Here is a 16,912-nt window from a genome sequence, read left to right as displayed (position 1 = left end):
GAACATATCACAATAATCAAGGTAGATGCATATGCGCAGCTGATCGAAACAAGTTTTTGTAAATTGAATTAGTCATCAAAAATATACGACAATATAAAACTTTACAACTTTATTTCGAAAATTATCGTAAAATTGTCTATATATCGTATAAATTGTGTATAGCACTAACAAATAAAAAAAATACAAAATGATTTTTTCAGACATCATAATAAAAAATTTTGATAGATAAAATTTGTGTTCAGAACTTCCAAAATATTAATACCTGCAGCAGTTTTCCCGTTTAGTGCTAAAAATGCGATCCCGTACTCCAAAACCTAGCAAGATTTGCACTTCTCTTTAAACAAAAATAGCGCCAAATAACACCCTATTCTTCTATTTTCTGCCATTCAATTTTGGCACAGTAGGCACTAGCAACATGTTCATTATCATCTAAATACGATAGTTGATACGTTGATTTTGACATATCTGCTGCAATTTTTGCAAGTTCCGTCACTTTTTTGTTCCCGTATTTTTTAAGAAATTTGTATGGGGAAGCAATTCTTGACAATTCGCTCTTTTTTCAAACATTACCATTAAAAAAGTACGAGAACACAATGAAATATAGCATTGTAACAAAGTAATTTAAATTTTTTTTTCACATTGTTTACAAATTTTGATACTAAATTTTTTTGTTGCAGCAATTGACCATCTACCTTGTTTATTGTGATACGTGAAAAGTGTTGCAACTTTTGGTACTTTTTTAGGCAAAAACAGGGTTGTATCTCATGTGTACTGTGATTTCAATGTTGATTTCGCTGAAATCACGAAATGAGATGATTTCATTTTTGTATGCGAAATCATGATAAATTTTGCATGATTCCGCGCGAAATCACGAAACGCCTTCGAAATCACGAAAAGACGCCGAATGTAAACCAAACATTAGGTTTTTGTGAACCGTAAACAATTAAAAGTTTATGCAATTTTGTATTTATATTTTTTAATAATTTGCATTGTGGACGATTTTAGACATATACAAAAGTGTGGTACTATAATGCAAAATTTTTATACCCCCAGCATTTATGCTAATGAGGGTATACACTAGGCCGGGGCGATTTGTGTGGAAGGAAAAAACCTTAATAATGGGTACTTTACACGATATGTATTTTACATATGAGTTGTCACTTTGCGTATACATTTTATATTGGAGAAGTGACAACTCATATGCAAAAAACATATCGTGTAAAGTACCCACAAGCCCTTCGCGATTCTGCTTCCTGGGATTGAACTGAGCAAAAAAGTCTACTGGACCATATGTCTACCATGAAAATCGCGCCTCCCGATTTTGACTTTAAGTTTTTTATCTACTTTTTTTGACATCTTCGCCATTTGTTAACCGATTAAAAAAATAATAACTTGTTCGAAAGATATTATTCACCCCTTTAAAAGGAAGAAGAATCAATAGAAGTCGGTTGTGAAAAAATAAGTATGTCCGTTTAAATTTGAAAATGTATGACACCCAGATTTTCACTACTTTTACCGTTATAAAAAAAATAAAACGAAGTGACACAAACAAACTAAAGGCGTTTTCATTGTCCATGGATCCCAACACGGTATAATTTTGCATCAGAACGCTTGAATATTTGTCTGGTCAACTTTTTTAGCACAGTGCCATTTATCGACATTTTTCTAAATGTTTGCACATTCTCAAGGCAAAAACTGCCTGAAGGAGCATTCCAATGCTTTTGCTATGTATAAGAGAGTTCTTATTGCTGTCTTGGCTACAATTTTTGTCTTTGTGTTGGATGGAAAATCGAAAAAAATTAAGAACTATCTGATACATCGCAAAAGCATTAGAATGCTTCTTCAGGCAGTTTTGGCCTTGAGAAGGTGCAAACTTATCGAAAAATGTCGATAAATGGCACTGTGCTATAAAAGTTGACTAGAAAAATGGCTAATGGCTAAGTTATAGTGGATTAAGCTTGAAAACCCCACAAAAAACTTTAACTGAATTTCTCATAATTTTCAAATTAAAAATCAGCTGATCAGACTTGCAAATTTTTGCGGGACAAATTTTCCCAGCAAAAATTTGCAAGTTCTCAGTCACAAAACTCTCCAAACTCGCTCTCTTTTGCTGGATAATTTTGTTATCGAACAGCATTTAGTAAAAATGTTTACGAATTTGTACAAATTTTTGGGTTATCGTACAGACCTACTATCCCCTGCAAACATTTGGAAGATTATTCTTCTGCGCTCCTTTCCGGCGATCTTTTAGCGAATTCTTATATAAAATTCACCCACGCGAGTAATATGACATTCGATTCGCATTGCATAAACATTTACTAATGGGTACTTTACACGATATGTTTTTTACATATGTGTTGCCACTTTGCATATACATTTTGTATTTAAAAAGTGACAACCCATATGTTAAAAACATATCGTGTAATGTACCCATAAGGCCCGCATTCATTTATTAAGGCCTGCGTACATAAGCTGCCTTGCCTGCTTACCTTGCTTACTTCTGATAAAAGAATAAAAAAGAAAAGGGCAACCCAGTTCGAAATTTCCTCGGCCTTCTTTATTCTTTTATTTTTATTATGTCAAAAATGAAGCAGGAAAGCAAGGCAATCAGGCAGAGCAGCTTATGTACGCAGGCCTTCAGTCTTTGCCGTCAGTCGGATGAACTCTTTCTACATGTGTGACTGACAAGTGAGTAGCACGAACCATCAGTCAAGTCTAAAAATGTTGAGATTCTCCTCCAAAAATGAATGAATTTTACGTTTTTGTGTTCCTACACCAACATTATTTTCTGTTTTTCAAAATTGTTTATTGACAATTTGATAATAAACACAATTCACCCAGACTGATGGGGGTTCCGGCACAACTTTCGAAAACGATGTCACTGTCGAAGGATTGGCAAATGTTTTTCGGGTGTACACAAGCACGTTGTTCTTTTGTTCGCCAAAAGTTTAAAAACGATATCATTTTCGAACATTTTGGGAATGTTTTTTCTTCACAAGAAAATTTGTTTCGAGAAACATTTTTTACTTCGGAAATTTTTTACGTTTTAAAAAATAATTTTATGTAGTTCGTGAAAAATTCCCATTTGCTTTTTTTCAAATATTTTCGATATAAATGCTACTTATAACATTAACAAGAAGTGATGATAAACACAACATATAGCTTGGTTACAAATACAAGACAACAATGTTTATAAACTGTTACACGCATTGAATCGCAAACATTACAAAGAAGAAAAGGTACATAACAGAAAAATCAAGAGACGTCAGATAAAGTTGAACATGTCATAAAATCGAAACTCCGCCAAAAATGCTTTTTCGGCACTATCGTAAAAACTATCATCTTTCATTCGCTAATAATATTATTAACGACATTCGCATTCGAAGGTTTTCCTGCCACAAACTGAGCGACGAATGAATCGTTTTTAATTCGTTCTCGAGTGTCGTTTTCGAACAAAATATCCGCAAAACTATCGAAAAATATTCGAAAACGGATCGTTTGCGATAGCAATGGTATGGGGGATACTATCACAAATGCTTTCGTGCAGGCTGATAGGTGAGTGCCCTGCTTGGATACTCGGAAGATTTTTAGCCGATATCGCCTGCGACAAATTAATCGCCAAGAAGAATCGTGAATTATTCTTAGGCGATAGAAAATGTTTGCATGGTAGAGAGGGATAAATAATCTCGTGTGTGTGCCCAACATGCGGTTGCATTTGTAGTTTTTGGTGAACACTGGTGTAAAACAACGTTCCATAAATGATAAATTTTTCTCCGAAACAGGGGCTGGATTCTCGTTCTATGTAAATTTTAAATGAAAAATATTTGCGTTATAAAATTTTTCATTTGACATTTATTTCCTTTATAAAACTTTTCATATCAAATTTTCATACAACAAGAATTGAGCCTCAGGACTTTAAGTTGAAATTTTTAATTTTTTTTAATTTCATCACAAACTATTTGTTATTTTCAAAAACTTCGAAAATAAACAAAATTCATCGGATTGAAAGAGTTTCATTTCCAAAATCAAAATTGTTTTGATTTGATTTCCTGCATGCCCACAGTGTGCCCGCATGACACAAGTTTGAATGTTTAGCCGCCATTCATTTTTGACAGTCGTTGTACGGCATCAATAAGGTCATCCATTGTGTGTTTATCTACCTTGTAATATTTCGCTTACCAACACTAAAAAAGCTCAAAGCTTTTGTATTTACACTAGGGGTGAGCACGCCTGTGTGCTAGCACACAGGTAAATTGTTAAAACGTACTCTTAGTTTTTTGTGAACCATAAACAATTAAAAGTTTATGCAATTTTGTATTTATATTTTTTAATAATTTGCATTGTGAACGATTTTAGACATATATACAAAAAGTGCAAAATTTTTATACCCCCAGCATTTATGCTAATGAGGGTATACACTAGGCCGGGGCGATTTGTGTGGAAGGAAAAAACCTTAATAATGGGTACTTTACACGATATGTATTTTACATATGAGTTGTCACTTTGCGTATACATTTTGTATTGGAGAAGTGACAACTCATATGCAAAAAACATATCTTGTAAAGTACCCATAAGCCCTTCGCGACTGTGCTTCCTGGGATTGAACTGAGCAAAAAAGTCTACCGGACCATATGTCTACCATGAAAATCGAGCCTCCCGATTTTGACTATAAGTTTTTTATCTACGTTTTTTTTTTTTTTTGACATCTTCGAATATAACAGCCAAACCATTGAGATTTTCTATCCAACACAAAGACAAAAATTGTAGCCACGTAGGTAATTAAGAACTCTCTGATACATCGCGAAAGCATTAGAATGCTTCTTCAGGCAGTTTTGGCTTTGAGAAGGTGCAAACTTTTCGAAAAATGTCGATAAATGGCACTGTGCTACAAAAGTTGACTAGAAAAATATTCAAGAGTTCTGATGCAAAATTATATCGTGTAAGGATCCATGGAGAACGACAATGCCTTTAGTTTGTTTGTGTCACTTCGTTTTATTTTTTTATAACGGTAAAAGTAGTGAAAATCTGGGTTTCATACATTTTCTAATTAAAATGGACATATCTTCTTTTTTTTCACAACGGACTTCTATTGATTCTTCTTCCTTTTAAAGGGGTAAATAATATCTTTCGAACAAGTTATTTTTTTTTAAATCGGTTAACAAATGGCTAAGTTATTGTGGATTAAGTTTGAAAACCTCCCACAAAAAAACTATAACTGGATTCCTCTTAATTTTCAAAATAAATATTGAACAAAACAAAAAAATTATATATTTGAAAATTATGAGAAATTCAGTTAAAGTTTTCTTTGTGGGGGTTTTCAAACTTAATCCACTATAACATAGCCATTTGTTAACCGATTAAAAAAAATAATAACTAGTTCGAAAGATATAATTCACCCCTTTAAAAGGAAGAAGAATCAATAGAAGTCCGTTGTGAAAAAAAGAAGATATGTCCGTTTAAATTTGAAAATGTATGAAACCCAGATTTTCACTACTTTTACCGTTATAAAAAAATAAAACGATGTGACACAAACAAACTAAAGGCATTGTCGTTGTCCATGGATCCCAACACGATATAATTTTGCATCAGAACGCTTGAATATTTTTCTGATCAACTTTTGTAGCACAGTGCCATTTATCGACATTTTTCGAAAAGTTTGCACCTTCTCAAGGCCAAAACTGATTGAAGGAGCATTCCAATGCTTTTGCTATGTATAAGAGAGAGCCCCGATGAATAATTAAAAATTATAACAAATCAGAAAAGAAAACAAAAAGGGTAAAAATCAAAGACAACAAATGAAAGAAACAAGAAACAAAGGAAAATGAAAAATAAATTTCCTTTAATTTTTTCTTTATATTTTCTTCTTCTTAAGATCTTCCATATGATTTGTCAGCGAAGCTTGGTCGCGATTCGCATTGCATAAACATTTACTAATGGGTACGATATATTACACGATATGTTTTTTACATATGGGTTGCCACTTTGCATAGACATTTTGTATTTAAAAAGTGACAACCCATATGTTAAAAACATATCGTGTAACGTACCCATAAGGCCCGTATTCATTTATCAGTCTGTGCCGTCAGTCGGATGAACTCTTTCTACATGTGTGACTGACAAGTGAGTAGCACGAACCATCAGTCAAGTCTAAAAATCTTGAGATTCTCCTCCAAAAATGAATGAATTCTACGTTTTTGTGTTCCTACACCAACATTATTTTCTGTTTTTCAAAATTGTTTATTGACAATTTGATAATAAACACAATTCACCCAGACTGATGGGGGTTCCGGCACAACTTTCGAAAACGATGTCACTGTCGAAGGATTGGCAAATGTTTTTCGGGTGTACACAAGCACGTTGTTCTTTTGTTCGCCAAAAGTTTAAAAACGATATCATTTTCGAACATTTTGGGAATGTTTTTTCTTCAATATTAACAAGAAGTGATGATAAACACAACATATAGCTTGGTTACAAATACAAGACAACAATGTTTATAAACTGTTACACGCATTGAATCGCAAACATTACAAAGAAGAAAAGGTACATAACAGAAAAATCAAGAGACGTCAGATAAAGTTGAACATGTCAAAAAATCGAAACTCCGCCAAAAATGCTTTTTCGGCACTATCGTAAAAACTATCATCTTTCATTCGCTAATAATATTATTAACGACATTCGCATTCGAAGATTTTCCTGCCACAAACTGAGCGACGAATGAATCGTTTTTAATTCGTTCTCGAGTGTCGTTTTCGAACAAAATATCCGCAAAACTATCGAAAAATATTCGAAAACGGATCGTTTGTGATAGCAATGGTATGGGGGATACTATCACAAATGCTGTCGTGCAGGCTGATAGGTGAGTGCCCTGCTTGGATACTCGGAAAATTTTTAGCCGATATCGCCTGCGACAAATTAATCGCCAAGAAGAATCGTGAATTATTCTTAGGCGATAGAAAATGTTTGCAGGGTAGAGAGGGATAGATAATCTCGTGTGTGTGCCCAACATGCGGTTGCATTTGTAGTTTTTGGTGAACACTGGTGTAAAGCAACGTTCCATAAATGATAAATTTTTCTCCGAAACAGGGGCTGGATTCTCGTTCTATGTAAATTTTAAATGAAAAATATTTGCGTTATAAAATTTTTCATTTGACATTTATTTCCTTTATAAAACTTTTCATATCAAATTTTCATACAACAAGAATTGAGCCTCAGGACTTTAAGTTGAAATTTTTAATTTTTTTTTAATTTCATCACAAACTATTTGTTATTTTCAAAAAACTTCGAAAATAAACAAAATTCATCGGATTGAAAGAGTTTCATTTCCAAAATCAAAATTGTTTTGATTTGATTTCCTGCATGCCCACAGTGTGCCCGCATGACACAAGTTTGAATTTTTAGCCGCCATTCATTTTTGACAGTCGTTGTACGGCATCAATAAGTCTTATGCCAGACTATGAAAATTTTCGTGTACATGAAAATGAGTTTATAGGCAAGAGGTGTGAAGGGGGTGAAACTCTGTACACAAGGTTCTGTAATCTGAAATTATGCTTTGTGTTTAAATTCGTAAATCTCAAACCAATGCAAAGCAATGAAAATATCAAAATTTTCATATGATTTCATAAATGTTTGTAGACGTCAATGAAAATTTGGAAGAAAATGGCAAAACGTTTTCATTGAAAATTTTCATTGTCTGACATAAGACTAAGGTCATCAATTGTGTATTTATCTACCTTGTAATATTTCGCTTACCAACACTAAAAAAATCTCAAAGCTTTTGTTTTCACAAAAAGCTAATGAACAGATGAAAAATTACGACGCTCATTTTTAGTTGATATTTTCCAGCAATTCAAAACAGTTCTGTTTCGAGGAGTCCATTGTAGAACGCCATCGTCAGATAAGAAGTGGATAAATTCCCTTTGTATTGTTTTGGATTTTTTCCCGATTGAATTATAAGACTCGAGCGCCAAACAGCATTCAATTACTTTTGTTTGATTCCATTTTATTGTGAAATTCATTGAGTGTGCCTTTGTTGTGTTCCCCAGAACAATGAATAGTTTGTGCGGTTTTCGTTTGTCGACTGTGGGCATTGTAATTGGTTGGTTCAATTTAATTGGTTCCATATTTTCAACGATTATTTTGTGTGTGGCATTTACTCGATTGGATGAATTGGTGAAATTTATACAGGATAATGTGGATACCAGCAATGCCACCGATAATGTTGGCATAAGGACCGGTAAGTAAATGTCAGCGACCCTCCATATTCTTAATCTTTGAGAATGTAAATATTTGCATGTTATTCTTTTTTCTTTCTCTTCCCTGGCAGCTGTTATCATTACCCTATGCGTCTACCTTACGACAAGTGTGACAAATGTGATTGCATCGTCTCTGTTAATTGTAGGCACAGTTAAGGTAAGTTTTTTTTCTGTTGAGTTTATAGTGGGCATTAGGTTGGGAGACGTGTGCATAACAGCAAAAATATGAAATACAATATCTGGCGGAGATGTTGGTATATCTAGAAATCTGAATTTGTTTTGCTTGCTTCTTTGTTTTTTCTTTTGATTCATCATCTTATGCGCATTTTCTTTTTTGGCTATAATCTTCAGTTGTTCTTGTTGACTTCTGGCTAAGTTTTGAGCCGGTTCTCTGTACAACGCACATCGATACATTGTAAGAAACCGAGAATTTTGTTTATTTCGTGTTAAAGTCTGTTTGCACCACAAAATGGATGTAGTTCTTTAGATAAATGGAGATAAGACTTATCATTCAAAATGTTTTGATATCATAACCGCGTGGAAAAAAGGAACACTACAACAACACGCCGTTTCCTCACATATCAGCCTATTGCTAGGTTTACATTTACGAAATCTACTCGATTTCAACTGTCAATTCCATTGCTTAAACTTCAAATGAAATCAAATGGATTTTAAATGAGATTTCATTTGACGTATACGCAAAGGAATTGATAGTTGAAATCTAGTGGATTTCGTAAATGTACTATATGACTAAACAGAATAGGTCGCTTCTTTCCTATAGTTGAAGATTTTTTAAAAAGTTTAAACTCTTATTAAGTCCTTCTTCGGTCGATGTTAGAACAATTTTGATCACTAATTCATGGTGCTCAGGGTCAAGACAGCCTGTTTAAGTATTCCGTACGTTCCACAGCTATCTCCGAAACGTACAATACCATATGAACAATACCATCAACTCCGAAGACGTCAGCACTTGGGAAAGATGAAGAATCTTTATTGGTATCATATAACGTAATAGGTTGTTGTTGTTGCAGCTTCTACATAATTGTGTATGTCTTTGTTTCATTGATTCGGCTCTGCTTCCAAGTTCAGAGAAGACGCCACCTAGATAGGATTAGGCCCATGATGGTGCGTAGTATGCGGACCGGTTCCGCCATCAATCTTGGCCCAGTAAGAATTGACGCGGCTGCACCAACCAGATCTTAGTTGCGCCAACACGACCCTCGATTGCCACGGATGGTGGGTGATCTTCGAGGACAACATTCACACTGTAGGCTTCAGTGTGAATTTCTCTCAAACCTGCTTGATAAGAACGTTGATCTAGGGGTTATCTTTTGTATCTCTGGACCTTCCTCTCCAGATCAATAAAATCCTCCCTAACTTGGCTGAGGAGCTCGGGCATATCCATCAGGTGGTGTTTCGGATGGTCTTTGCCTATAACATCCAACCAAATAGTGCATCGACAACATTCTCTTGTATCGACGCACCGGCAGGATATTGGTCTCCTAATGCAAACGGTCGACTGAAGACATGAGGAGACACCCTGTTGCTGTTCTCAGGGCTGAATACTGGCAGATTTGCAAGATATCCCATTGCGTATAACTTACGTAAGCAGACCACGCTGGCGCCACATGGCTTACCACAGACCGACCCTATTGCGTTGTTTGTGGTTAACAAGGTTTCTTTATTCCCACCCCAAGTGCTGCCGGATAGGGACTTGGGTACCTTGTTCCTGTTTCTCTTCTTATCGCGGATAGCTGCAGCATGCGCGGACCACTTATGATATCGAATGTGATACCCAGGACTTTGGGGTAGTTTAGCGACGGAATTATTGAACCCTCGAATTGCACATTCAGTGGAAGCTTCACTTGCGCCGTCCATGTGGTGAACAGTGTGACTGTTGCCTTATTGGCGGTTATTTTCATGAAATAAACGTTTAGCTTGACACAAATGTTATCAACGGTGGGACCTGACGCAATGAGCGTACAATAATCCGCGTAGGTAATTAATTCAATGCCGTCGGGAGGACGTGAAATTGCAGAAAGGTAGAGGTTGAACAGTTCCGGAGATATCACCCCTCCTTGGGGAACTCCCGGCTGCACTCTACGGGGTTTGGACTTATTGTCTCTGAATTCCACGTATGGCGACTACGTAATTAGTTGGTGACCCAGCGTTTCAAACAAGGCCGGAGGGTAGTATTCTCGATATCCTCGAACAGCCTAGCATTGCTGACCGTATCAAACGATTTGGTCAGATCCAATGCTACCATCACTTTTTTATGGCATGGTTTGTCCTGCTTGAGTCCTTGGCCAATATATGTGGAACTGATGTGCAGTGCAGTTGTGGTAATATGCTGCTTCCGGAACCCGTGTTAATGATCCGCAACTGGATAACACACTCTGATGCTGGGGAGGAGTAACGCCTCGAGTATCTTTGCTACTGGTTGGTGGTGTTTGTGTGTGTGTGTGGTAAACCAAACCAAAACCAACAAGCGATTACAATGCGTACTGCAAGACTACCTTGTGCATTAAATGCTGAGTTCGGGTCTCAAGAAAGACATCACATTTTCAATGTGTGTCAGCATAATGGCTTAGATTTTCCGAGCATTTCTGAAACCATTTAGATATGTTATATTAGTTAGTTTCTTATTAACTCCCTCAAGTAAGAATTTAAATGTATGTATTCCCTATACTTATTGCTTACTTTAAAAACGTCATCATCTTGGTTCGTCTTTTAAAACTCCTTTGTATGCTCTATAAAATGGAAAATTACTACATAAAGACTGTGCGCGTCATTTTATATTCGAAGAAAAGAAACCATTTACGTTCAAGGAACTACATGTTTGTTATTCTTATCTTATTCCATGAATGTAATCGATATGTATTATTTCTTCTTTCAGGAACGTCATCTACTTTTGGCACCTTGGTTGGTTAATGCTTACATTTTCATCTTCTACAATGTCCTCAACTTCATATACATGATATATGTGTCTATTGCTAAGGGACTACCAGTTGGTTCAGTAATTGGAACACTCATTGGTACCGCATTGAGTTTGGGTAAGTACATACAAAATAATGAATCATCATTATCATCAGCATGTTTATCAATCATGCATGTTGGATTGTTGGACGACATACAGGGCAATGTGTTTTTTTGCTTTATTGGAATTGTTGTTATTTTATTTCTGTGAACCTATCTGTAATTATTTATTTGCGGTGATTTACCCGATTTGTGTTTTTGTTTTTGTTGTTGTTTTAATTTACATTTATTATTTTATTAGTTTGCGCTTACTTTGCATATTTGCAAAATATTGAGATGGGTCGTATTAAGTTACATAAGTATTTGAAGTAGTTGTATATTTACATTTGAGTTGTTATTGTTTCCATTTTGCCCATTTTGTTTTAATGCTCAATGATTTTTATAAAATAATAATGGAACAGATGGGAATAATTGATCATGGTAGTAGGATTTCTGTCTCATTAGTTCCCTTTGTTTGTGGGCGAGCGTTGCAAACCAAATAAATGCGCTGTGTCGTTAAGAAATAATGTATTCAGGCCATTGTCTTTGATATCATGAATTATTCACGTATTCTAAATTTTGGAGAGAGTGAAGCTGTAAATAATTGTTCCACAAACATCCCAGAAGGGGCAAGGGAGTCTTCTATCATATCAATGAGAGCACCCCTACAGTTTATCGCCGAGTTCGACGTGTCCTAAAACACTACTTATAGAGAGGTTTTACATGGCTGAAATACTCAGAAAATGACGCCGTTGAAAATTTGATGTTGCCTGACCGGGGAATCGACCTTTAGCGTGCAAGGAGAGTGGGTATGCACCATGGTGGCAGCTGTAGACCGTGATAATTTTTATGGCCGTTTCATAGTCAAGGAGATAGTTAAGCTAGTTTAATAGTTAAGGATGGATATGCTGGTTGCTTTGTATGTTCAGCTGTTGTATGCTATTTTTGTCCTTGCCTCATTTTGTGTCCGTTAGAGCATTGACATGGAGAAATTAAGACAAGCACTACTAATAGCACCAAATGGTATTGGACAGTTGTTCGTATTGTCCTACAATTCTATTCCCTAATCTATTAGTCCAGGATGTGAAAAGGGTGGCGGTGGATTTGGTCGGCAAGATAATACATAGCGCCTTTATCTTGTAATGCTGGATCTCTCCATTGGTCATTTATTTAGTTATTTCCTTCCTTTTTTACTATTTGAGGTCATACCCAACCTTTACCTTAGCATATCTTTGCATTCTTCATCATAATTGTTCGAAAAACTGTTGCTAGTGGCTTTAGTAGCGGCACGGTGTCATCGATCCTTGTCCTATAAAAATTCAGATGACTGCACCATTCCGAGGGTAGTTGAGCCACCCTCCTCAGCTGCTATAAATAGATAATGTTCTCCGGGGACCACATTCAGACGATAGTTGTTTATGGTATCTGCAACTTCATCTGTGTGAATGTTATTTAAATCTGCTTTATAGGCTTGTTGATCTAGGGTTCTCTATTGTAACGCTGGACCTATCTTTCTAGATCATGAAGATCCCTCCTGATTTGCCTGGGTAAGGTGTTCCCTATCCACCATATTGTGATTAGGTGACTCTCACGGTAACACGCGAGCAAGTACTGCAACGAAGAATCAGGAAGAATCTTTGTCTCCTCATGTAGATGGCCCACTGAAAACGTGAGGAGGCAACCAATGCCGTGTGGAGGGGGGTGGGATACAGAAGAAGTAGAGGTTAAACCATTCTGGAGATATCGCCCCACCCTGGAGAATTCCCTGTTTCATTCTAAAAGACTTGGACTTCTTATTACTGAATTCCACGTACGACTGGAGTTCACACATACGTTTCAAACTTGGCCGAAGGGTAGTCTGTTCAATGTCCTCAAACAGCGTGGAGTGCTGACAGTGTCAAAGGCTTTTGATAATTCGAGCGCAATCATAACTTTTCCCTGCCACGGCTTGCTCTGGTTGAGTCCTCGACTAAAATGTGTGGAGATGGCGTTTTGTGCTGCTTCCGAAACCCATGCTGATGGTCGGCAACTGGATAGCTATTTCTGACGCTGGACAAGAGTAAGGCCTCAGGAGTTTTTTGTATGATTCACCTTTGCTGACTGAACCACCCTGCCCATTTTCCAGACTTCGGGAACGACGTGGGTGGCAACCGAGTTCTCAAGTTCTCTACCTGAACTTTGATGAGATACTCGACTCATCCAACTGTTTTAGCATAACCATGGAAATTCCAACTGGACCCAATGGTTTGGATGATTTAGCGTTCCTGATGACATTCGACGCAATAAATTGTGGTGTCTCCTAGTCGCCAGGAAGAGGTGTAATTCGACGTAGTACTCTTCTCTTTGTTCTGTCACTCCCGAGGTTACATGACAAATGTGGCTGAGCCTCCTATCTCCATTCTTTCCAGGGTTCGAGAGTGACTTAGACGTTGCCCACTTATTCACTTTTTTCGTCTTTAATGTTGCAGCTCTTCAGATGATTTAGCCACTTGTTCCGCTTATGCTCACCGAGCATCCTGTTAACAACCAGTATCAGCTCCCTGGCTCCGCACAGCATCTAACACCAAGGGTTTATGTAACACAACATAGGATGTCGATATTAACCAAGATGGAAATGCTATTTTAGAGATCGAACCAACACGATTATGGGAAAGGCCATAATGCTCTGCCCAGCAGCAAAATTGCAAGCCGTGCAGTGTTAGTAAGGATTTCACAGAAGTTTTCGATTGGATTCGTAATAAATCAGCCCTATCGTCACATTTGAAATTCATCCTAGCAGCATTCCTATTATTTTAAAAATCATGCAGTGTGGAGGAATGCTTTAGCTGCATATCTTGGATACAAACATTTTCGTTGTTAGTGTGTGAATAGTGGTTTGGTTTCAGAAAAGGAATTATGCAAGACATTTTCGAAGTATTTGGAATGTATAGTTCTAGGGTTTTGCTCAGATATTAGTCGTGCGACCCTGAATCGGTATTTCATAACGTAAAACCCATTCAATTTCAAACTTGATTTAAATATGAAGCAGTCTTTGTCTAGGACATTTTTAAAAAATTGTATGGTGCCTATAATCCAACATCAATAAACAGACCTTATCTGTACTTCTTGTGTTTATATATTTTGTTATTATTTATATGGCTGACTGACTCAAAGACGACTTCAACATGCAACAACAACACATTCTGTATTATCTTAATAAATATTTATATTTGTATTTTCCACTTCTTTACAGTGATTCAACTGATTATCTGGAATGCCATTTACTCGCTGTTCAAACAAATTCGTGCCAATCGTGATCTCCAGCAACGTCTATTGCCAACCACATCGGCTGCTCAGTATCCTAACTATACCAAAATGCCACCCACTGTTGAATAGGCTACACGCAGAAAAAGGATTTAGTTCTACATGATTTCATAAAATCAAACCAAATATAAAAAACAAGAAATATCTTAAATAATCTCACGAAAATGAGCTGATAGTGGTACTGTATTAAAATAGTAATACTAACGATGTACGATCAAGTATTTCTGGATAATTTCTGAATTTTGTATTATCCTCCCACACAATGTTTGAAACCAAAATTAATTACCAAATTTTCGAGTATGAACAAAATTTTGTGATGTTTTTTATTACTTAATATTATTAATGAATCTTATTATCAATACACATACATACATATTTACCTATAATATCCCGCCAATGAGATATATGTTATTGAAATATTTATATATGTATATAACAAAAAACAAGAAAAACAAAAAACACATTTATGAATTCGAATATTTATGTTTATCTTTTTCGAAATAAAATGTTTCGTTTTTCTAGTTACATATAAAAAATCGATTTGTTGTACTTATTTTATTGAAAGCAAGCCAACTTTAGTAGATAGCCAGAAATATATAAAAACATACAAAGAATATATAGAAATCCGTACTAAATACATTTTTACCCAGCAAAATAAATTGGAAGTAGTGCAATGTAGACTGCTTCTATCACGGCATGTTTTGATGCCGTTCAAACGGAGTCGTGAAAAAGGCACTCCAATCCTCACATTTTAACCGCATTTGGATGCAATCCAAAGAATCACATCCACTTGTCACATTTTAACAACATCCGGATGCAGTTCAACGGAGTCGTGAAAAAGGCACTCCAATTCCTCACAATTTAACAGCATCCGGATGCAGTCCAAACGGAGTCGTGAAAAAGGCACTCCGTTCGCTACATTTTATTAGCAGTTGTTAGAGATCCCTATATGTACATAAATCAGATTGTACATCTCTACAGGCAGCGGCTTTCATTTTCCAAAAAGAGATAAGCGTGTTAACATGTCCAAACATTTGTTAATACAAACTAAATAATAATTAATATTTAAATAATATTTAATTTGTGAAGATTTTTCCGGCAACTCACCAGAAGAAAATTTCCGAATGGAGTGCTGTTGGAGTACGTGTCGAAATCTTAACTGGTGATGGGAAGACAACCCAATTAGCAAATGAAGCAAAAACAGTTCAGCTTGGAACAATTGCAAGCGGAGGAAACACGCATGTTTGCGATTGAATTCAATGGATAATTTTCATAATTTGTGTTAATGTTATAAAGTTGTTAATATTTTTGTTTTGCACAAGTAATAAATGCATTTTATTTGTTCTGGCATATTTTGTAATGGCTTGCACAATTTCCGCAGAATGCCTGTACCAAACACATGCTTTGGACTGCCTCCTATTCTACCCCAAAGGGTTAGTTAAAATGCAATGCCAAAGGGTCAGTTAAAATGCAGTGCCAAAGGGTTAGTTAAAATGCAGTGCTTTGGAGTGCATCTTTCAGTAGTCACGCTCTTGTAAAAATCATCAGTGAAAATGCATAATTTGATGCACATCCAGATCACTTGTACATATCATTTAACTGCATCTTTGGAGGCAAACATTTTGCTGGGTACATATGTATATACCATATATGTACGTATACTTACATATGTATACTTAGTAAAGTGGGTTCTATACAGAGATGTAAACGATCATGTCATTGCATTGAAAAGTGAAACCTCATTTCCATTGGCATCCAAGGAAAGGAACTACATTGGAACCAAACAGAACAAGTTGACATTAATGGAGAACTTACAGAATCCATTACAATATCGAGTGGAGGTAGACAGGGCTATTACTATTTAATATTTACGCCCAAAGAATTTTTCAAGAATCAGTCTCTAACGTTCGTAAAGGCATATATCGTCACCATAAATGCCGGAAGACGTAACCCACAAAAATAAAACTTTACAGGAGAAGCAAAAAACGTTATAAAATGAAAACGGTGTTATAAAATATCGAAAATCTTTAGTATCGTGTTTTAAGACAGAGAAGAAACATATTTTTAGAAAAAAATTTAATTTTTTTCCAGAATGTTAGAAGCTGTGTGGGTTACGTCTTTTGGTATTGTATTTTTCTGAAATGCCAATTGACGTAACCCACAATTTATTGAGTATACATTTGAAAAAAGTAGTATAAATGAACAATTTTAATTAAATTAGAACTAGTTTATTGGCCTACGCGGCTAAGCGAACTTTAAACTAGCAATCTGACGGTGTTGGGTTCAAATCCCAATCTTAACGGTGATATTTCAGTAGATCACAATTAGGTGAACCGTCTATT

At 35.9% G+C, this 16,912-nt stretch overlaps 1 protein-coding gene across 1 annotated transcript; it reads left to right on the top strand.

The window, feature by feature from the left end:
• The first annotated feature begins 7,772 nt into the window (after nucleotides 1–7,772).
• Nucleotides 7,773–15,186, top strand: LOC141405058 (uncharacterized). The gene is made up of 4 exons (XM_073989039.1): nucleotides 7,773–8,233; nucleotides 8,324–8,409; nucleotides 11,149–11,305; nucleotides 14,500–15,186. Exons 1-4 carry the CDS (start codon nucleotides 8,047–8,049, stop codon nucleotides 14,640–14,642), a joined length of 573 nt encoding a protein of 190 aa, XP_073845140.1. The 5' UTR covers nucleotides 7,773–8,046; the 3' UTR covers nucleotides 14,643–15,186.
• The last annotated feature ends 1,726 nt before the right edge of the window (nucleotides 15,187–16,912 follow it).

The sequence above is a fragment of the Musca autumnalis genome, unplaced genomic scaffold, assembly GCF_047663935.1.
Source record: "Musca autumnalis isolate F117 unplaced genomic scaffold, ASM4766393v1 scaffold_5, whole genome shotgun sequence".
Taxonomy (NCBI): Eukaryota; Metazoa; Arthropoda; class Insecta; order Diptera; family Muscidae; genus Musca; species Musca autumnalis.
Note: the sequence above shows the minus strand (reverse complement) of the source record. Positions and strands in the feature narration are given on the sequence as shown.

Excerpts from the sequence above, each read along its gene's own strand:
- LOC141405058 (XM_073989039.1), top strand. The coding sequence starts at position 8,047 with ATGAATAGTTTGTGCGGTTTTCGTTTGTCGACTGTGGGCATTGTAATT. Across the intron at positions 8,234-8,323 it reads TAATGTTGGCATAAGGACCG|CTGTTATCATTACCCTATGC; the intron begins GTAAGTAAATGT and ends CTTCCCTGGCAG. Across the intron at positions 11,306-14,499 it reads TGGTACCGCATTGAGTTTGG|TGATTCAACTGATTATCTGG; the intron begins GTAAGTACATAC and ends ACTTCTTTACAG.